We start from the raw sequence: 22,958 nt of genomic DNA, 5'->3' as shown, positions 1-22,958 counted from the left end.
TAATCATAAACATTACCGGCAGTCGCATTTGGTTTTCCGCTTGTGGCCAGTGAGCTTGTTGTGCTAGAAGCTACTGCAGCGTTCCAGGTCGAAGAGGAAGCGGCCGTTTCTGTTGGGAGAGCAGGAGGCGCCGAGGTAGCCAGGGATGCTGCACTTCCGGCGGTTGTGACATGGGTTGGGACTGCTGCTCCTGGAAGGAATCGAAGCGCGGATCTTTATATAAGCTCTGATCGCCAGTAGGGTTTTAATCATAAACATTACCGGCAGTCGCATTTGGTTTTCCGCTTGTGGCCAGTGAGCTTGTTGTGCTAGAGGCTACTGCAGCGTTCCAGGTCGAAGAGGAAGCGGCCGTTTCTGTTGGGAGAGCAGGAGGCACCGAGGTAGCCAGGGATGCTGCACTTCCGGCGGTTGGGACATGGGTTGGGACTGCTGCTCCTGGAAGGAATCGAAGCGCGGTAATCTTTACCTTATCTTTATATAAGCTCTGATCGTGAGGAGGGCTGTAATCATAAACGATATCGGCAATCGCATTTGGGTTTGCACTTGCAGTCAGTTCTCTTGTGTTAGACACCACTGTAGCGTTCCCGGGCGAAGAGTGAGCTGCCGTTATCGTTGGGAGGGCTGGAATTTGGCGGCGGCTGCTGTACTTTCTGCAGTTGTGTCAGTGTTTTAGGCTGCCGCTTCATTAAGAAATCATGAGATGGACTCACGGACCTACCTTTGTCGTACATTCTGCGCATTCCGCGATCTCTCAGTGGTAACATTGTTAAGCTGCTAAGCACCAGCTCTTGAGATCGAATTTCGGCCTCGCCGAAAGTATTTATATGTAGACGAGACGAAAATTGCCTCCCGCGCACTGCGCATTGCCCGTGAATATCAAGAACTTCAGGTGATAAAATTAATCCGAAACCCTCCACTACAGCGCCTCTTTGTCCCCCCTTTCACCATGCTCTTTTCTCTTGTTTCACGCGTGGTGAACCACCTGGACCTCTACTACAGCTCTTCCGTCGGTTCTACTTTCCGCGGCTCCTCGCTCTGGATCTGTGCATAGGGGATGGGGCTTCGGCTGCGGTCGGCTCTGATGACCGTTGTTATGATGAATCAACACCACTGCCATCAGAGCCACGACAGCTGTCAGAGCAATCACGGCAGTTGCGCGCGTGATGGCTCCAGGGTCCGGTATGCCTGTAGCAAGCTGAGGAAGACGGCCAATATCAGCGTCATTACCGCGTCTCGGAAACAGCCGCGGTTCTGCCGCTGATCGAGTTCCCAACAGATTCCCCCAGTAGCTCGTGCCGGCCGTCTCTCGTCGGAACCTCTCATCATGGGTGGTGGTCCTTACTGCCGCCGTGTGGAATTACGAACTTCTTGAAAACAAATTCGGACCGCTTCGACGGTGGTTCCGCGCGCTGCTGCCGGTCGGCGTGGCGACAGCGGCCGTGGGTGCTTGTGTTGAGTGTGCATTCAGGGTTAGCCGCAGTGATGTTTCTAGCTTCTAGGTGGAGAGAGGCTGCAGCGACAATGTGTATACGCTTGTCCATCGTGCTGGCGCCCTGGATGCCCTGTGCTCCTGCCCCAACCCACATGTTCCTGTATGCTCCTTCATCCGCCTATGCCGCGGCTAAGCGTCACTGCGTCGGCTTGGCCTTGGCCTGCGATGCCCTCGCCCGATTTCTCTACATCTACACACTTTTCTCTTTCTTTAATCCCAATCCACTTCTCCTTCTCTGTCCTTTTCAATTCCCTTCCCTTGGCTAGCCCCGTTCTCGTGAGCTCTTTACAGGAGGCAGTTATAGGGCTGCTCGGTCCCTCTGTTTCACTGCCACCCGATCACCTTGCATGCTCTATCCCAGTACCAATAACTGCTTTACAGGAGCTCCGATAGAGTGAGACAGTTACTGCTCCTTTCCTTTTTGCCCAACCACTTATTATTATAATTAGTTAGGGTACACATCCGAAAACCAGCCACTCCACGAGAGAGCGCAAAAAATGGTTCCTTTTTCTCTCACCATCCACAGAGTCCCTTAGCCGGTAGGACCATGGCATTCTATTTCCTCGACGATCTGGGGTTCAGTGTGTCGTAGCTGCCTATGTACTTGTATTTTATAATCAGAACGAAAGCAGTCCTCAGCTCAGAACTGGTCCGGAACTGGCTTGATGCCTTGTAATTGGTTCACACTTTACGGCGTCCCGAGGGAGGATGTGGTAAGTGATAACTGCTATTCACCCACTGGCTTTTAATCATATCACGAACAGCTGTGTCAAGAGAGGAGTGGCCACTGCCGAGAGTTACACCAATGGTCGTCACGTGCAGTCGCGCACGTACGTCTTCGTCACCGAATGTGGTATAAAGTCTGGTCGTTAGGCGAAGGATATTGGTGGATCCTCTATACGTTTCTTTCGGAGTCAATTTTGTGCCCTGTCTTTTTAATGCGACAGGTTTATTGCTCATTTTCGTCAAAGTCGCCGTCGGGTGTTGTCTGTAAACCACCCCAACACCCCTTCCACCGGAGTAGTGCGAGGAAGAAGGGTTGGAGGGAAGAGCGAACCGGTTCGGTTGGTTTCACGACGTTATCAGCGTCGCGCCCCAGCTCTTCGCCTTGTGCCCCTGCTCTGCAGTCAGTTGTGTTCGACCTCGTGCCTGCGGTGAATGCTCACGGATCCTCGAATAGAAAAGACTCCTATAGGACAGCCTTACGTGCTAAATTGCGGCAGTTAAAGGGGCCATGACACCATTTTTCAGACTGAAGCTGTTTACTGCATGTTGTATCGCTTTCTATCTCGGAAAAACTGGACAAAATGTGAGCTCATTTAGTGCAGCGAGTAATTTATAAATGAATTTTTAAAAGTTGTCCTGAACCCTGGGAAGTCAGGCAACACTGGTACGATCGCGCTTCGTGAAGACCTTGGTGACGACATAGACCGCCAGTCACATGCTTGCTCGCGACTGAACAACTGAACTGCGGGTAATGAGCGTGGGGGAGTTGTTCTTTGTTCAGGCTTTGGGTGCGGTGGGGAGAAGTTGAGGGACAAAGGTAGCAAAGACTTGTGTCCTTCCCTTTTCTGTGCAGCTTCTGCCCGGTCTCGGCGACCTCACCACAATGTGCCACGACCGGGCTCAGGTTTGTAGCAGACGACGCTGCCAGTCTATGACGTCACTCAGGCCGCTTGAAAATGGCCGCCGTTGCCAGAGCGAGGGGCTTAGAGCCCATAACTTCAAATTACAACTTCTAGCTAAAATGGGCGCGTAAAGCTTTACTTCCTATTTAAATACGTATAATAACGTCGGGGCTAGTAGCTTCAACGTAAAAGCACGAATTGTTGGTATACCATGTCGTTACCCCTTTAAGGAGGCAGATGGAAACGCGGGACTCAGCAGTGCAAGGGTCCGAAGTGGAAAAGACACCGTAATCTAGCTGTGCCAGCAGCCGAATCAGAAGCTTGTTTGCTTCTTAACGTGGTTTTATGTACCAAAAGTATCCTAGGCAATGAGAGACGCCGTAGTGGAGGGCTCTGGATAATTTCGACCACTTGGGCTTATTAACGTGCACTGAAGTCTCACAGTACACGGGCCTAAGAATTTCGCCTCAATCAAAATTCTATCGCGGTAGCCGGTATCGAACCCGCGTCTTTCAGGTCAGCAGCTGAGCGCCATAACCTCTGAGCTACGATTCAGAAGCAGTGCATAGAAAACGCGAAGTGCAAGCGGAGGCGAGACAGTTGACGCCCAGACGTCGCAGATTTGTCTCATCACATTGCATGATCTCACGCTAATTTTTTTCCGCCAGCGTGCGTCTCACCGTAAAGAAAAGAATGACTATAATCACACGCGCAACCTGTACACATTTCTTACTGTGTAAATAGTTTCTGTATATCACCTATCCCCCTATCCTCTCTTCCTGTCCCCTCACCTCTTTCATTTCATTTCTCCATTCTGCCTGCAATCCTTTATTTCCGCTGCCCCAGCTCAGGTGCTTCAGTATCGATGGTAGACGCAGGGGCTAGCAAAAATCTTATCCTCCCTTGTTATAATTATTTTAATAAGCCACTACTACTACTATCCACGTAGGCCGCCGCGGTGGCTCAGTTGTTATGGCACTCGGCTGCTGACCCGAAAGACACGGGTTTGTTCCCTGCCGCGGCGGTTGTACTTTGATGGAGGCGAAACGCTAGAGGTCCGTGTACTGTGCGGTGTCAGTGCACAGTAGAGAACCCTAGGTGGTCAAAATTATCCGCAGAATCCAACTACGGCGTCCCTCATAGCCTGAGTCACTTTGGGACGTTGAACACCATGAAATCAAACCAATCTTCAGGCACTGCTAACAGACGAGACGCAGATGTAGCAAGGAAAAAGAAAATTATGGGGGCACTTAACCAATTTTTATTCTTACGATATATTCTTACGATATAAATCCGGGAGCATTACTTGTCGCTGCGTTGCTATCGTGAATTTGGGGCAAATGTTTCGCTGCAGCAGTTCGATTCACACGTTTCGCAGCGTTGTATACTTCGTCGGCAGTGAAGTGGCGCCGCCGGACACGCTTTTCTGTCTCGCCTTGTGATGTAGACGCGACCGATTCAACTTCGGACGACTAAGACTCCATAAGCTGTGTTTGCATGAATACGACAGCGGCGCATCGTACTTCGTAGCTTATCTCGCGCAGCCGACATGCCATTGTTCACATGTACAACTTCAAGTATATCAGGACGGTGACTCCTCGGCTAAGTGCACTCGAGGAAGGGGTCAAGCCGCTCCCATCTTGAGAGCAGTCTGCTTTGTTATCCAGCTGAGAGGGTCTTGTGTAGCAACTGTAGCCAGGAGGAGGGGCGCCTCCAAAGTGCGTTGCTCCAGACCTGTTTCCATTCATCACAAAAGTCGACTTGCCTTTTTCGATCTATACCACTGCCTGGCGGGTTAGCAAGGCACGCTTTCGTTCATGTAAATGCCGTCATAGCGCCACATCATCACTCTCCGAAAGCTGAAGGCCAACCTGAAGTTGGAAAGCGGGGGGGGGGGGGGGGGGGGGGGGGGGTTTCAATTTTGTGTAATCTCTACCTTCAGGCTCCTCCTCGCTCCTTCTGACATTGCGCCTACAAGTTTAAACTACTGGTGTTAGGCTTGTTGCTAACACCAGCTACTGCTGCGAGCTTCCTGTTAGTGTTGCGTTGTGTTTCATTGAGGCGGAGGGGGAGAGTTGCATTCCACAGTGCGAGGAGGAGTTTCACCAGGTGGTGGCGATTGTGGCGCCTCACAAGCTTAGCGTAAGACACAGGAACAATTTCAATGGCCATTGAGATTTGCCGTGTAGCAGCGACACAACTTCTTCGAGTTCGATGGCGATTGAGAATTTCGGAGACCCTCGACTCGATGGCCATTGAAACTCGCCGTGTGACAGGGGTATTACTTTGGCGGTGGCAGTGCAGGTGGGGCAAGGGCGATGGCGTCATTCGCGTGCCTCATTTCTGCCACGCGTGCCTGCCACGGCTGTGTGATGACGGCGGGGTTTTTGCACAACGAACTAAGTAGCGCTCTCGCATTTAAAACTGAATGAAACGGAGAAGGAACGAAGGAGAAAACCTCGGTCCTAATGGGAAGCGTATGCGGAGTGTTCCGCGGCCTTTAACGAGGCGGCCGCCAATATTCGGTCGAGTGCGTAGCCACTTCCGACCACGTGACGCTGTAAGAGTGCCCGCGTGACGCTGTAAAAGTGACCGCGTGATGCTGTAAATGTGCCCGAGACCAGGGTACAATACGGGCAGTGGTGGGCGGAATGACCTTCAGCCACCCTCCAGCTTCGCGGGGGGAGCCGTCCATGCGGGAGGTGGTCAACATCGTGTCCGCCGCACCTCGGCGTGTTCCAGAAGAACAGAGGCGCCCCGGCTACAAACGTGAACGGTGAGTCAGCTCACACACGAACGTTGGGACAGGGGTTTAGAGTCCCAAAGCTACTCAGGCTATGAGGGACGCCGTAGTGGATGGCTCCGGATTATTTCAACATTTCAGGGTTATTTAGCTTGCACCAGCATCCCATAGTACATAGGCCTGCAACATTTCGCTTCCATCGAAGAGCGGTTACGGCGGCCAAGATCGAACTCCCGTGCTTCAGATCAGCCGTAGAGCACCGTAACCACTGAGCCACCACGGCGGCGTAAAATTCAGTTGTTCAGCTGTTTGTGGATTTTTTACGATCATCTTGCAACAAAAGAAGTTTTAACCGCTGAGAAACTTTCATCTAAAGATATAAGTACTGTTTTCCTGCCACTTATTTCAAACTCGATATGGACGTTGCGATGACCTCGAGGGAATTATAGGATCGGCGGCATCTGTGTGGAAGCGAACAACGGTGTCGTCTAGCTGCAGTTAGCTGCACGAACGAAAATATAAACGTCATCCTATGCAGTTCACGTGGAAAGACGGCCGTCAGCGGCAACGCTAGTATTTTCTTTCTCGACTTTTTCGAAATAAAAAAGCTCCGTTCCCAGGCTACGCAGCCTCTTTGTTATCAGAGCCCGGCAATAAATCTTCATAGGCCAACACCAGTTTGTCTAGAGTGTCTCTTAAATGCTTTCATTGCAATCGTCTACATTCCTTCTTATGTCAGTATCCTGCCAGTGCGTTTCATCACAAAGGTCACAGAAATAAGAATTATCGACTGTGTGCCTGAAACAATACGGCCAGCGACAGCTACTTGATATGCGCTCAGTTGATAGTGATAAGAGAGTAGCCATGCAAAGAACTTGCATTTTTTTCTTGCACGATAGCGATAACGTGAAAGAAGCATACGTGTAGCTAATGTGTTGACCCGTATGGATGTTTGTTACGGGTTTCAAATGTTCAGATACGATCGCAACAACAGAACGGCAACTGGTAATAGTAGTTATTAGTGTAAAACTAAGGCAGTGATTTATGGTCGCTAAGTACGCGTGTTAAGGTAGTAAGGAAGGGAAAAATGTAGTATTTTATTTTCTTTTTTTAGGAAAATAAATGGCGCTGTAATTGTCACTTCTCGGTAGACACCTCAACCGCGCCGCAGTGGAAGGTTTGGTTTGTTTTTAAGAAGTTTAGCGTCCCAAAGCGACCCAGGGTTCGAAGGACGCTCTAGTGGAAGGCTCCGGATAATTTCGACCACCTGAGGATCTTTAACGAGCACTGAAATCGCACAATAGACGGACCTCTAGCATTTCCCCTCCACGGAAGGCGGGAGGAAAGGAAGACTGAGAAAGAGGTGCCGTAGTCGGGGGCTCCGGAATAATTTCTATTACGTGGGGTTCTCTAACATGCACAGAGATTAGTGTTTTAATATGAAAGCATTACTAGTCCCATTAAGAGGAAAATCTGGCGGCGGGCAGGCGTGTGTGTGTCTGTACTCGCAGATAGCACAGAAAATCCGAGCAGTGGCAAGAAAAACAGTGCCGTCATCAAGCGGCCGTATGACGCACACAGCGAGCCGAGCACCGCCACTTCAGATTATCCTATACACGTTGTTCTTCTATACACCTTTTATATATACTGGCCACTGGTCGACCTCGATGTGGCGCCAGTTTTCCCGACAACATTCTTATCAAAATTGGGGCACAACCGTTTGCCGTACAGCGTTCCGGTGGTGTCATACAATTTTTCGTTCCATATAGCTTACATGTGCTAGTCAAGTTGGAGGCTAGCTTGTGAGAGGACTTTTAATCGATGACCTATGCGCCTTCAATTGAATGTCAGTGGCTATTTATTAATAAAAATAACAATGAATGAAGATGTTGCTAGCCACGCCATCTACCATCGAAACCTGAAGCACTTCAGCTGTGGCAAGCGTGAGATAAAGGACAGAAGAGGACAGGAAGGCGGAAAAAAAAGGGGGCGGGGGGGGGGGGGGGGCAATAAGGAAAGATAGTGGTAGGACGGCGATATACACTACATTTACAAACACAGAATATAGAAATAATTCAATTGCACGAGTCCCCAGGTGGTCAAAATTATTCCGGAGCCCTCCACTACGGCACCTCCTTCTTGCCTTCTTCTTTCACTCCCTCCCTTGTCCCTTCCCTTACGGCGCGGTTCAGGTGTCCAACGATATATGAGACAGAAACTGCGCCATTTCCTTTTCCCAAAAACCAATTATTATTATTATTCAGTTGCACGCCTTCCCATAATCGTATACCCCTTCCCTTAAGCCGCGGCTGAGGTGTCCACCCAAATATGAGAAAGTTATTGCGCCATTCCCTTTCCCCAATAAACAGTTTTCATATCAAAAACGTTAAGCGGACTTTTGTGGTCATCGTGCAGACCACTCTCGACGCACTTATCTCACAACACCACAGTTGTTTTCAACACACCCCCGGCTTACCGCAGTCACAAAACAAAGTCATTGTTCTCGAAACACGCAAATTCCTCGAAGCAGTTCAGTTGTCCTCACTGCATCCTTATGAACACATTACCATCCCAGCAACACATCTCACTGAAAAAACAATCAACAGCAAAAAAAAAGAAAACTCTATGTCTACTCCGCTCTACTCATGACATCGGCTCCAACATTGTCTTTGCTTTTAATATTACTTTAATTTTACTGTCCAGCGGCTTTCTTATTTTATTGCATTGTATCAAGTGTTGTAACCTCTTTCCTTTGTATTCCATTCTTGTAAATGGCTGGGAGACTCTTTCGTAGAGGGGAGGTGTCGCATATCGAGTTTTCGAATTTTGCGGGTCAATTGCTGGAGCCGGGAAACGACAGCCACAGTGCGTCCATGGTGCCATTCGTTTTGTGTTAGTTAAGCCCTTCTTGTTGCAAAGAAGACACAGCCCCCCTGTTGAGCGTCCCGAGAGGTTCCCCCATTGCCGCTCTTGCCTTGCGGGGCTGTTTGGCCCGCGTTCCGCGGTAAGCGTGTGGATTGATGGTGTCCTTCAGCGGGTGGTTCCATCCCCGCTTGAAGGGTGCGAGTTGACGCCACTGGGTGTTTTTGTGTATTTTAGTTCGAGAAAGTATATGTGTTTGCTGTCGGCATGTCTTGAAAGGATGGGCTCTGATTGGTTCTGATAATGGCTTTCTTGACTGGTCGAAATAAGGGTCGCCAGGATGCTGGTGAAGTGTTTTTAAGAGCGGGTCTTGAACTCCAAGGGTCTCGAGAGAGGAACGGCTGCCTTCCGGCTGCTGCTCGGGACCTCCGCTCCGAAGACGTTGCGCGCCCCAGGGTATGACTGACTGTTTTTCTGTGCGGCCTCATATATTTTATCTAATCTTATATATTTAACCAATGATTCAGATCCATATTTAATAAATCAAGTTCATCAATGCATCTCATCAACGCCTGCAGGACCCTTCTTCGATGCTCCGCAGCTCTCGTCCCGGCACGGAAGCACGCTTCGCTACAATATATTCCATCACAAAATTTCCACTCTTGTTAGGAAAAACTCAATCACATAACCGTACTGTTGCTCGTTTTAGTTAGATATTCAAGCGGCTGATGATCAGTTTTCACTCTAAATGGCCTGCCGTACAGATTGATGTGAAACCTTACAGCCCTTTTTACAGCCCACACAACAGCAAAACGCTCCTTTTCAATCGTGGAGTATTTTCGCTCGGCGTTCGTTAATCTTTTGCTGGCATAAAATACCGTATGTAACATTTTATTCTCTTCTTGTAAGAGTACCACCCCTAAGACGCTGTCAGATGCATCGCTGCTGACAATAAACTCTTTCTCTAAGTTCGGGTTCAGCAGAACGGGTGGCTTTGCCATATCTTTCTACAGAGTCACTAATGCGTTCTCGTGTTCATCCGTTCAATTATTGCTGGTGCCCCTTTTTAGTAAGCTCGACGAGTGAATCAGCTATGTGAGCATAACCAGTATTAAACACACTGCAGGAACCTGCCAATCCAAGAAACGACTGCACTTAGTTGGCCGTTGATGTTTGAGCTTTCTATATTTTGTCAAGAATATCGTCCTTCGTCGCGATGCGACCCATTCCCAACTTGTGTCCGAGAAATGAGACAGGCTTAAAGCCTATCTCTCATTTTGCCGGCTTTACGCTCAACTTGGCTCGCCGAATCTTGTCAAGAAGCGTCTAGCGTATTCGGGTGCTCTTCCCACGTGTCTGCAGCTACAAGGATGTTACCAATGTAGAGCTCAACATTCTCAAGCCCCTCCAAAACTTTCGTCATCAGCTTCGTGAATATTGCAAATGCTGTCTTCAAACCTAGAGGCATGAACCTAAACTGAAACAACCCGTTAGCACAAGAAAACACATTCTTCTTTTTCGATTAATCTTCCATCGGTATTTGCCAACATCTTTTGGCCAAATCAGTTCAGAAGAAAACAATTTGTGGGCTACCTTAGCAAACAGTACATCTGCTGTTGGAATACGTTAAGCGTCTGGCACTAAGATGTTACTGAGCCGACGATAATCTACACACAGTCTGTTAGTTCCATCAGGTTTTCTGGCGACTACGCGATAGGAATAGCAGGGCGACCATGATCTCTCAGTTATACCAAGCTCCATCATCTCCTGCACGTACTTCCTAATCAATCGATTTCTGTAGCACTAATGGTAGTGGATATTGGTTCACACTGTTAGTCCGTCAGTAGACAGGTCTAATTTGCAGCACATGACATCAGTCTTTCGCGGTACATCCGAAAAAAACATCTTCCTTGCTTCGCAATAGAGACCAGATCTGTGACATTCATTCCTCATTAAACACGGGATTGATAAGCACCTTTTCCCAATCTACACATTTTTCCCCACTATAGGTGGGCATTTATGCATTATCATCGGTCTCTCCTGTCACCACAGAGCATGTTACCTGGCGATCACTCTGTTTTTGAACTCTTTCTTCATATTTTTTCAATGTGTTTGCATGAAACATTTTCTTGCCATCGTTTATTATTAATTTAATTAAATCCATACCATTTCCCTCGTCACAAGAAAGTCTCTTCCATTGCATCAAAAACTTGTTCATGGGTAGTAAGATAAGAGCCGGGTCGCCTGGCTTGAGGCTCCGAGGAATGGCTTTCTTATCGTAGTGGGCCTTACAGCATTCCTTTGCATGCCCCAGACCTAGATGTGCAAGACGACATGTTTCTTCCAGCTTGTGCCGTAATTCCAGGACACGCGTATATGTCGGCTTAAGATCCGTCGCGATTTCCTTGTTTGCCCCACAGCTCCTTAAGTATTCTGAGCGGACCCCTGACGGTTCTTTCATACATCTCAAACGGAGAGAAGCCTAGGCTTGCTTGTTGAACTACGCGGTATGCAAACAAAAGGGGCGGTAGGTATCTCTCCCAATAGGTCGGTCTTTCGTGAGACATTTTCTTGATCGCATTCTTTAGCGTGCCATTGAACCGTTCCTATAGACCACTGTACATGATATGGCGTTGTTAGGAAATGTATCATCGACAGGATGCTGTTTATCTCTTTTTATTGCTTCCGACGTATAGTTCTTGATCATATTCTTTCCCGTGCCATTGAACCGTTCCACTAGACCACAGCATAGTTTTGTTAGGAGATATCTTATCGACTGGAGGCGGTTTATCTCTTTTCACTGCTTCCGACCTATAGTTCTTCATATTCTTTACCGTGCTATTGAACCGTTCCACTAGACAAATGCATAGCGTTGTTAGGAGATGTCTTATCGACCGGAGGTGGTTTACCTCTATTCCGACGTATAGTTCTTGATCATATTCTTTGTCCTGCCATTGAACCGTTCCACTAGACCACTGCATAGTTTTGTTAGGAGATACCTTATCTACAGGAGGCGGTTTATCTCTATTCATTGCTTCCGACCTATAGTTCTTCATATTCTTTTCTGTGCTATTGAACCGTTCCACTAGACCACTGCATAGCGTTTTTAGGAGATGTCTTATCGACAGGAGGTGGTTTACCTCTATTCCGACGTATAGTTCCTGATCATATCCTTTGTCGTGCCATTGAACCGTTCCACTAGACATCTGTACATAGTATGATATGGCGTCGTTAGGAAATGTCTTATCGACAAAAGGTGGTTTACCTCTTCCATTAATTCGAACGTATAGTTCGACTCCGGTCACTTAGGATTTCTTTTGGAATTCTATAGGGAGGAAAACTCTCCAAAGGTCCTTCGGCTACTTCTACACTGTCAAGGGTTTTCAAAGGAACTGCGTCGCGATGTCGGGTAGACATGTCGACCAGCGTGAGCACGTACCTATTGCATTTGGTGGACACTGGAGAGATCGGACCAATGCCAATAGGCACTCTTCGAAAAAGGAGCTCGATTCTTGGTATGTTACCAGGTGGCATAGGACTAATTCTACACTGAAACCAAGCGCTGGCATGCGTCGCATGATCTCACGTAGAGTTCTACATCATTCTGGACGCCTGGCCAGAACTGCTCTCTGATTCTGGACACTGTTTTCTGCACACCCTGCATGGTGTCCGGCAATGGTGCTATCATGTCCCAAGCTTAAAACAGTTTCTCGCTGACATCTGGGTAGCACTAACTGCTGGACCTCCCGTCCAGAACTAAATATGCATCTCCTATAAAGAAGACCGTCTTGAACTTGAAATTCAAATGCTGTTCGACTCGGCTTCCTTTTCAATACTTTTCCGACCTTCTCAGAGCAAGCTTGTGAGCTAGGATCCTCTCTTTGTTGCTTGGCAACCTCGGCCGGAGTGGAACTTAAGGACATCGTCGACGGCGTCTGCAGCGGGCGCTGCTTTGCTTTAGACTTCATTTGGGTTCTTGTCTCCACGGCAGACGAAAAGCTCGCTTCGTCAGCCTCCTGACCTGTCTTCTGCTTTTCCTCACTTGGGTGCTCCTTAATGTCGAGAGTCCTCCACTTGATGCCAGGGTCGTCGACGTTCCTAGCATTCTAAATGTTGCCCAAGATCGTAAAGAGGTTGTCCTACACATTTTGCTAACAGCTATCCAGTGCAACACGGCGTGGAGACGAAAGTTCTGGCTTCCGGAAGCCATCTTACCGTATTGTCTACAAGAGTGACGGCGGATTCTGCCCCTGCAAATTCGCCCTCCCTCACCAGACATCTCACCAGGACAGTGTTGGCTCCATTATCTCGAGGCACCAAGATGTGCTGGTCTATTCGCCCAACCACCACCGGCATTGCGGCTTTCAAATTCGCTGTTCCACTTACCACCTATAGTCATTACGCGGCGTTTGTTTCAATCTGGGGCAGCGGGTCTTCGCTTGGGGTGGCTCCTTCTTCCCGCAAGCCAACAGCACATGCAGCCCTGTCCTATGTACGATACCGGCACTCTTCCACTGTATGCCCCTGTTTGTTAGAGCCTTAACATACCGAGGTCCTCTACTAGACCGACAGTCAGCAGCGCTGTGTCCGACCCTGTCGCAAGGAAAATATCTTACGGGCGCCTCCTGCGCAACCGAACTCTCTATCACAACATCAATCGCGTATAAGTTCCGGCTCACGCGTATAACTCCGGAAACGAGGGGGTCGACCGTCTAGCCCGAGGTTTAACCAACCGGGGTACGGGAGACCTCTCGGGAACGGACGTGGCCGCCGAGCCGCCTCGCTCGTACGCGGATATTACAAAATTTTATCGCGAGCTAAGATGCACGTATCCCGCCCCTAACCCCGACCTGAACAGAGCGCAAGCCACGACACTCAGACGCCTACAAACAAAGACCACTCTTAGCCCCTACCGATTATGTTTAATTACAAAAAGTGAATAGGACCCTGCATGCCCGCACTGCGGTGTAGGGACGCAAGCCACCCAAGACCATATATTATGGGAATGCGCTAGCAAACCCCCTCCGACGACACTCCTGCCAGCTCCCTCGGCGGAGGACAGGGACGAGCTTTTGGCCAGTTCAAGAAAAACAACTCAGCTGGCCGTCATCATGCGAGATCAAGAGCTTTTTGGAGATGTCAGGACGGCGCGAAAACAACAAGGACCAAAGACGCACACGAGCACAGCAGGGCAGGCACCAACTAGCCCAAACCAAAGTACTTCTTGAGCTCAAGAGGTCGCCCCCGACTGGAGGCCACACTGGACTTGCCCCAACCTCAACTAATCCCTTCCTATTGTGGCAATAAAGTTGTAACCACCACCTACGGGCGCCTTATTGCTGAACTTGCTTCTCGGGTCTTCTACACTTCCTCCTTTCCCTTACCCATGTTTCGAAACCCCTGGGCTTCTAAGAATTGGTGTGCATAATCGGCAATTTTCCGTGGAGGATAACGTCCTCTCTTCCGAGAAAACCACAAGTATAGGGCTGCAACACAACAAAAACTGCTCGGGGACCATCCTGTCACGTACACTTTAAATCTTCTTTTTGTGTGGTCGACATATTTTGCCATCTGTGGAAGTAATTGGCCAACAGACAAGAAAGCTGTTTGGCCGTTTCGCAATACTCGGGCTTGGCACTGCGAAATCTCTCACGAAAATCCTCTGCCATTAACCTGAATCTTTGGAGAAGTGCATTCTCGACTTTGTTGCAATCCATGGACCCAGTGGCAGGCATCGTATACCAAAGACATTCAAGGCTTCTCCTACCAAACACATGCTTAGCGCCGTCGCCCACACAATCCGCTACCAACCTTGCCCTATAGCTTTCCGTTCAAACAGATAAAAATATGCGTCCAGGCCGTCTCGTTTGTCGTCAAAAGGAGCCATCAGCTTCCTGGGACAAACTGTTGTCGATCTAGACGATTCTGTTCCTCCCATGGAGCACCGATAGTCATCCATGCTCTTCTTCATGGTCTCTGACCAACAGATGTTTCCACAACAAAAACTCCTTCTCTCGTTCCATTCCTCTTATTGCACGTTCATTTGCCTCCTTCGCTTCATTCTCACGCGCTACCCTTATAGAATCGGCTTCACGCGCTCGCTGCTTGGTTTATCGTGTCCGTGCTCTTTAATCTCTCACGAGGCTTATCGTCTCTTCTTTAAGGAGGCCTAGTTAACAGCCACCTCCAAAATTTTCGCTAGCTCGATCCATTCTTTCCGCCATCGTGAAAATGCAGACTCGCCAGTTATTTTTGTCACGAATCTCAGTGGAGACCGCGCAAGCAGATTGAATGGACAGGCGAGAGGAGATGAAGACACTAATACCGAGTCGAGCTCGCTGCTGTAGTGCCTATCATTTGCTTTTTACATAACAAAACCGCCTTCCATTTTGAAACAACCGGAAGTGCCAAGATTCTAAGTGCCAGAAAATTAGTCGGTCCGCTTAGAACTGCAAAGCACCTGTTAGGGTGAAATTCCATTTAACATGATTACGGCTGGTTACTCGAAGAATGTGCCTGCCAGGAGGACAAGATTTGCTATAATTTTTCTTTTACGGACACTTGTTTTTACGCTGAATAGCTTGCCCAAAATTGGGGTTAAAATATTTTTAACCGTGGGTAAAATTTTGTGAATAAAATGCGTATTGAGGCTGCTGAAGCGCTTCAGGAAAAAAATGAAAATTAAACTGAAAATTAGTTTTGGGGGGAGCAAATGGCGCAGTATGTGCAACACATCTCGGCGGACACCTGAACCGTGCCGGAAGAGAAGGGATGAAGGAGGTAGTGAAAGAAGAAAGGAAGAAAGAGGTACCGTAGTGGAGAGCTCCGGAATAATTTCGACCACCTGGGGATATTTGACGTGCGCTGACATCGCACAGCACACGGGCGCCATTGCGTTTCAATGGAGGCGAAACGCAAAGGCGTCCGTGTGGAAAAGTTATTTTCGTACAAGCAGATCGCTCGTACAGTGCCCTCACAGATGAATCACCGGGGTAGCTCACAACAGTCGCATGTAAACAAAATCAGCTCAGTAAGAGGTGCAGCCAAACAAATTACATCCAGCAGCAAAACTATGAGCATTTCGCATTGCCCTTTGTCGGTAGCAGACGACATTGAACGGCGCGGTTTTTCATCATCGCCAAAATGCTTAAAGGTGTACGGTGGGGGAAGAAAAGGCGCCTAGGAGGTAACGTAGGGTTAGTTGGAGCCAGTGGAACGCAGGTTTCGTAACTAGGGGCGTATTATGCACCCCACCGTTACAACGATTCGGAGAAACGCACACAAGCTCCTGAGCAGCAGCAACGGCGCCGCTAGAAAAAGTTGCAGGGGCGCCATCTGGTGGCGCTTGCGCCAAAGAGCACCACCCCCCCCCCCCCCCCTGTCCGCGCCACTAGATCAGTATTCTAGTTCACTATAGCCAGTTCACTGCACCTTACCTCTTCTTATTTTATTACTGTCACCTCTTTTATGTGACAAGCGCTGACGCTTCTCATTGGTAAGATTTTAATCACGTGATCCGAGGTAAGTGACGTCTTTTGGTTTTGGTTACAACAAAAGGCATGTGGCTTCGTTGACAGCTGCGCCGTAAACACTGGGCAAAGCTCTCAAATGAACCTTTTGCGCTAATAAACACGCGAATTAAGAAATAATATCATCCCGGACGAGACACAGTTTTCAAGATTCGAGCCCCCACGCCTACGCGCCCATAGCATCGTGTCCTGAGCGTCAGTATCTCCTAGAGCAGCAGCTGACTGGAACGGCCACGCACCAAATCGCAGCAGTCACCTGTAAATCTGTACTCGGTGAAAGAGTCGTCATTCTATGTTATCGCTCCCTTTATGTAGTGCACTGGCCTTTAAGGCAGCAAAATGAAATGAAAATGTGGAAAGGTGGACCTTTACCTGGCGTAGCGACCGCAGCTCGAGCTTGGCTGGTCGGGTTGGTTGTGCTTTGGGCGCCTGAAGCGAGCCATGCGAATGCTGCAAACACGCAACACATAAGGAACGCGAGCCACGCGAACGCTGCAAGCAGGGCGCAGTTGAAAAGGAAGGTTTTCGACGGGACAAGACCCCCCATGCTGTTCGCTCAAAGCCAAACGCGCAATGTAACACTGTCTAAGCACTTCCCTGTTCTCTGGTTCAGCCCGACTGCAGTGAGCGATAAATGCCGTGAAAGCTTTCGCAAGCGATGAGAAGTTGCGTTCACAATATCCTTATCGAAGGCACTGCGTGCAGCCATTCGATAGCTACCGCACTGTACCTAAGAAAATGTAACTCTAATTGTGATACGGCAAATGCAAGACGGCCCATTGTTTCATTGTGTCAAGTACAAACATATCGACGAACGTAAAGGCAGGAAACTGCTATTTTGAAGCGCCCAAGTGCTGTCGTCGGATACAACTCCTGACCTAAGGAGCAAATACCTCTCAAAGGAGGGCTACAAGCCACTGACATCGACCTATTTTCATGACGTCGCGGTCAATTACATAACACCTACCTGGCTTGAAAGCGCACTCGGTCAATTGCGGTTGCGTTTCGATGGAGGCGAAACGCTGAGGCACCCGTGTGCTGTGCGATGTCAGTGCACGTTAAAAATCCCCAGGTGGTCGAAATTATCCCGTAGCCCTCCACTACGGCACCTCTTTCTTCCTTTCTTCTTTCACTCCCTCCTTTATTCCTTCCCTTACGGCGCGGTTCAGGTGTCCAACGATATATGAGACAGATACTGCGCCGTTTCCTTTCCCCAAAACGAATTATTATTATTATTATTATTATTATTATTATTATTATTATTATTATTATTATTATTATTATTATTATTTAAACTTCCCATCTCCTGCATTCCTTCCTCCTTTCTCAACTTATGCCTCATGACACACTTCTAGAAAAAAAATAATTCGAAAGGATTATGTGGCTCATCAGTCAGAAAATCTGGCATTCCATATCCTGTATTTGTACATAATATATACCGCCACCCTGCTCCTATCCTTTCTTACTATTGCTGCCCCCTTTCTTTCGCTCTCCCTGTCCTTTTATTCCGCTAGTCGCTGCTCAGGTGCTTCTGGTTTCGATGGCAGATGCCGCGGTCATGGGAACAGCGCTAACACAGGACGGAGCGAGAACACAACACAGATGCCGCAGCTGGCAACATCTTTTCCTTCCATTGTTATTTTAGGGATATGTTGTCCCGAAGTCGTGACTGCAATAATTATAATTGGTTTTCTTTTGGGGGGGGGGGAAGGAAATGGCGCAGTATCTGTCTCATATATCGTTGGACACCTGAACCGCGCCGTAAGGGAAGGGTAAAGGAGGGAGTTAAAGAAGAAACGAAGAGAGAGGTGCCGTAGTGGAGGGCTCGGGAATAATTTCGACCACCTGGGGATCTTTAACTTGCACTGACATCGCACAGCACACGGGCGCCATTGCGTTTTTCCTCCATAAAAACGCAGCCGCCGCATCCGGGGAACATATAATAATAATAATTGGTTTTTTGGGAAAGGAAAATGGCAGAGTGTCTCATACATCGTTGGACACCTGAACCGCGCCGTAAGGGAAGAGATAAAGGAGGGAGTGAAAGAAGAAAGGAAGAAGAGGTGCCGTAGTGGAGGCCTCCGGAATAATTTCGACAACCTGGGGATCTTTAACGTGCACTGACATCGCACAGCACACGGGCGCCTTAGCGTTTTTCCTCCATAAAAACGCAGCCGCCGCGGTCGGGTTCGAACCCGGGAACTCCGGATCAGTAGTCGAGCGCCCTAACCACTGAGCCACCGCGGCGGGTCCGGGGAACAGAACGACAGGGAAAACTGAGTCTAAACAGAACACTTTATTTGGGCTGACTTGCGCCCACAGTGGACTGATCACTCGGCGGCGGCATAGCAACAAGCGGGCTCGGCGGGCGTCGAACAGAATGCCCGCCGCTGTCAGCCGTGCTCAGTTTAAAGCTGATAGCGAACTTTCGAGATAAATCGTGCTAAGTTACAAGAACATTCTGGAACCACGTAGAACCATCTCTGCCTGGATGCGATCAAACGAGATAAATCTGGTCGCGTCTTGCATCGCGAAAAAGCGATAAAGCCGCGTGCCAGCAGCTTTTAAGCATGAACAAACACTGCAAAGATTCGCGGCAATATAGCCACTAACAACCGACCTTCCACAAGAAACGGGCCGAAACCCCACGTGGCCTCATGACGTCATCGGCAGAGCCTACATCACCAATAAAGAAAAATAATTTTCTTACGAAATGAGTTCTGAACCCAGGCAGCGACAGTTCAGTGTGACGTCAGCATGGTCCCGGAACCTGAAATGATGGCAATCGAATCGGAATTGACGTCATTAGACCAGGAGTGACGATAGTTAATCCATAGTGACGTGGTGGCTCGGTAAAAGCGAGGCTTTATATAGACGGATGTGTCATGCGGTCTTTCCCATAGGCCTTCACTGGAAAGGTCTTTAAGACATTAGTAATAGTTACTAACAAGTACTAGCTATTAAACAAATATAGCGAAAGAGTATAGCCCACGATGGCACGCACATTATTTTGCATTCACAGCACGTAAGTAGTCTTAAGAGCGCTCTAATTTTGCGTGGATCGTGCCCTTTGTGATTGTGTAAACTTCTTTGGGGTGAAGCCTGTGCACTTGGTGTCTACAAGCGAGTGTTACACATGCCATCCTTCAGTGCGCCCGCTTGCACAAGTGGCAACACAAACGACGCATCAATCTTTCCGCTCCCCTTTGTCACGGAATACTGTACTGCCGTTGTAAGTGCGAATTCACTTCTAGCCTACCCCCAGCGATTTCGGCGATGCCTCCCGCGAAGAAAATGAAGCCTCAGACAGACTCAGTATGGGAATGGGTGTGCATGACAATGGGCCAAGCAAAGCTCAATTCTATCGATGGCTCTGCAGGGTGAGGATGGCAACACATGGTATGACACTTGAGGCATGTCCCAAACATAGTGCCGCCCGAAATTCAACTTTAGAATGACATTGGTCGATTTGAAGACGCGTGAGACACTAAGAACAGGATGGAAATATTGCCGCTTCATATCTTACAACCATTGTAATTGAGGCTATGATTATAGGGATTCTTACAAAAGGGTCTCGGGAAAAAAAAGAAGAGGTACCTTTTCTGGTTATCAGCGCAGCTTTGTGGGGTATGTAAGTGGGGAACAATAGTTTCTCCCCGCTTAACCGCGGCTGACGCAGTTCAAAACCGCCAGACCCCACCCCGTGAGCGCGTGCGCTAGCCAGTGCACACCTACCACTGCGGGCTTTGCTCTGTTGGGGAACAAAGGAATGACACTCTTGCTGACAAAAGCAAGGCATTTATTGCTACAACAACAATAACGCCAGGCAGCAACAAAATGCGCTAAGGAATCAAGGTCGTCCGACTCACCAGCCAGGTTACGAGCGAAAGTTCGCCCACGCTAGGGCAGGGGAAAAGCTCCGAGGCCGGACGCGACGAGCTAGAGGGAAAATGTCCCCACTAGGTCTCGCCTCGCTGACGGAGAGTGGTGCGCCACGCCGAAACATCCGTACGTGACGAGTTTCCCAGCCGAAGAGAAAGCTGCCTCCCGAGCGCGCAGCAATCACGCCGACCTTGGCGCTGCGACACCGGCGCCCTCCCTTGTTAGTTAAGGTAACTAGATGGGACACCACGGGCGGGGAGACAAGCCCCAAAGGAGACGAAGTGGAATAGCCCCGCAGCTTATGGAGCTCCTTCACCCCGCGACGTCACGAAGATGCGGTGGCGCTGATGTTAGCAGCGACTTTCGCATGGTAGGCAAAACAGGTTCCGCTTGCCCGTGCCTACCGCAGCTGCCGCAGCTACCGGCGGCTGCTTCAAGCCTGTGCACGGCAGAAGCAGCATGTGTTGACCAGCTGCGTCACTGCTGGATCCGCGTAGTAGCATAAAAAATATTAAATTAGCCTCGATAGGTTTCTCGCGCATAAATGCCGCATTCGGAAACTGGCTAACAGGCATTGGGCCACGGTAGTAAAACGCGAAGTCTGGGAGTCGATAGGCACTCCCACTCAATGCACTTAATAGCATGCAAGTTACTGCGTTCATTCACCTGAACTTCAGGATAGTAGGCTGATAATTGCTCAAGGAAAAAAAAGACATATGTAGCTGCACACGTACTTATCACCTTGAGCCGGAGTGCACGGGGCGCAGACAGGTTCACTCGCCCCCAAGGAATGCGTTTTTTTGTTAATAGCACACCATGTTTAAATGGCGCGTTTTGTGACATTTAATATTTACTTGAAACTATTTCTTGATATGACGACGTAATTATTTCATTCGAGTAGAAAGAAGTCTGGTAAGTTGTGTCAATCTTGCGCGGTCGCGTTGGTGTGCTTAGAATAGCGTACCTTAAGTGTGCTAAACGCCATATGCTTTTTCATTGCATCATACATGTGTCATGTTTCATGAGGTAGTACATGATCGCGAAGCTTGTTTGGAAAGAAGCAGCCGCAGGCGTGCTACTAACAGACACGTGGCGAGATTGAGAGGGGACGCGGCATGAAAAGTGTTTTCATTATTCATGCATGCAATATGTAACTAAACTTGCTGCAAATATGAAATTCCTACGCTAGTTTCAGTCATTCCTTTTATTTATAGCTATACCTGGTGCTGTTCTGGGTAATTATAATTAACACCGTCGTCAAGTCCCCCCAAGGTAGGTCTCAAATAATTGAGTAGATAGTGCGCAGTTTTTTTATGCCAGCATGTGCATAAAGCCCTGTTCTGTATGATGACGCGATTAGTTCTTTTTCTATATGATCAGTACTTATGCATGCATAGTTACATGAAAACGTTTCTTACAAAAAATAACTAACAAAATACTGCACGTGTAGGGAAAAAAATCGAGAGATTTATTACGCTCCTCAACGTCTCAGGAATAGTTTGCGACAAATGGAATCATTTGATTTTCATGCGAATTACGAAGGTGAGTGATCCAGTCGCAGAAAATGTGAGAGGTCAGAAAACGAACCTTAAAGTTTATTCCCTCGTTTATGGCATCTTCGCTTTCGCTTTGGTCAAAGAAATGCGGCACTGAAATCAAAGAAATTACCTCACAATTTTTGACGACCACACTTCTAAAAAGCGTAATTTATAAATTTGTACTCAATATTTTGCTATAATTTTTCGTCACGAAACTAGACTTCAGGGCTAGGAACGAAAATAATTCTAGAAATCAAAAATTTTCATCAAATCGACCAGCTTAGCAAGAGGACAAGTCGGCCTGGCTGGTGCGTGGTCATGCGGCTAAAAACAGCGCTAAGCGAGACAGGAGATCGGGGACACGACGCTGTCCTCACTTTTCGCGCAGCGCGACACGTACGTATGTCAGCAGACGATGAGCGCATGTCTGCTCCGACGAAACAACGCCAGCACTTCCCCTCACTACTGTCCCGAAGTAAAATCATTCCGGCTAGTGCAGAGTGTCAAAACTTGTTTTATTCAATGCCTAGCGCATAAATAAACGGCAGGAACGCTTTCTACATGTTTACTACTAACCATATATACAATACAGAGTGGCAAACAATTTCTCTTTATAGGCCGCACGTGGACAACGCGAGCTCGTGTACTTCAACAAATCACTAAGTTGGAAGCATCGACCATTGCTATGATTCGCAGAAACTGGAAACGCGCCTAGAAGCCTTGAAAACCCGCGCTCAACACCTATCCGCGACGCCACTCCCCGACCTTTTGCCTACCACGAGCTCGCTAGCGACTGCAGCGCCACCTCGTTTGTTTACAAACATGCAGGAGGTCCATAAAGCTACTTTGTGTGGAACTTAAGTACAACCGGCCGTTGAAACAAAAAAGGCTATCGAGGGCTTATACGAACGCTTTAGTCCACTGAGGGCGCTGGTAAAAGCTGTTTTTCAGAGCAACAAAGACAGGCACGATAGGCATACTAAAGCAGACCACTTTTTTTGGCGATATGTGATAGTAGGAGTGTGGCGCAAGTTGCAAACGCAGAGTTATTCGACTCGTCTCCGGAGAGTGTCTGATCACGGCTGTATTACGCGGCTTTCGCAAATCACTTTTTTTCATAGGTGTACTCTTTAGCACCTAACCTTACGCAGGACATTTGCGAACAGTTCCGCGACGACTACCTCGCGTTATCGTCTATTTTATCACATGACGACAGCGAAGTCATTATTCTGAAATTGTCTGTTGTCCATAATAACGCGTCATCTTTCATTGTGAAAGGTTGCG

General features: G+C 48.5%; 1 protein-coding gene across 1 annotated transcript in view; it reads right to left on the bottom strand.

The window, feature by feature from the left end:
• The window catches only part of LOC144108224 (uncharacterized), a 34,205-nt gene extending 17,359 nt beyond the window's left edge, over window positions 1–16,846 (bottom strand). The window contains exons 1-3 of the mRNA XM_077641503.1: window positions 16,627–16,846; window positions 262–435; window positions 17–190 (exon numbers count right to left, since the gene is read on the bottom strand). Of these exons, the coding sequence (XP_077497629.1) occupies window positions 17–190; window positions 262–435; window positions 16,627–16,801 (523 nt within the window). The 5' untranslated portion in view covers window positions 16,802–16,846. The remainder of the gene's footprint in view (window positions 1–16; window positions 191–261; window positions 436–16,626) is intronic.
• Between the last annotated feature and the right edge of the window lie 6,112 nt (window positions 16,847–22,958).

Source organism: Amblyomma americanum, chromosome 10, assembly GCF_052857255.1.
Source record: "Amblyomma americanum isolate KBUSLIRL-KWMA chromosome 10, ASM5285725v1, whole genome shotgun sequence".
NCBI classification, from domain to species: domain Eukaryota; kingdom Metazoa; phylum Arthropoda; class Arachnida; order Ixodida; family Ixodidae; genus Amblyomma; species Amblyomma americanum.
The sequence above is the reverse complement of the archived record's forward strand: the minus strand, read 5'-3'. Positions and strand labels throughout refer to the sequence as shown.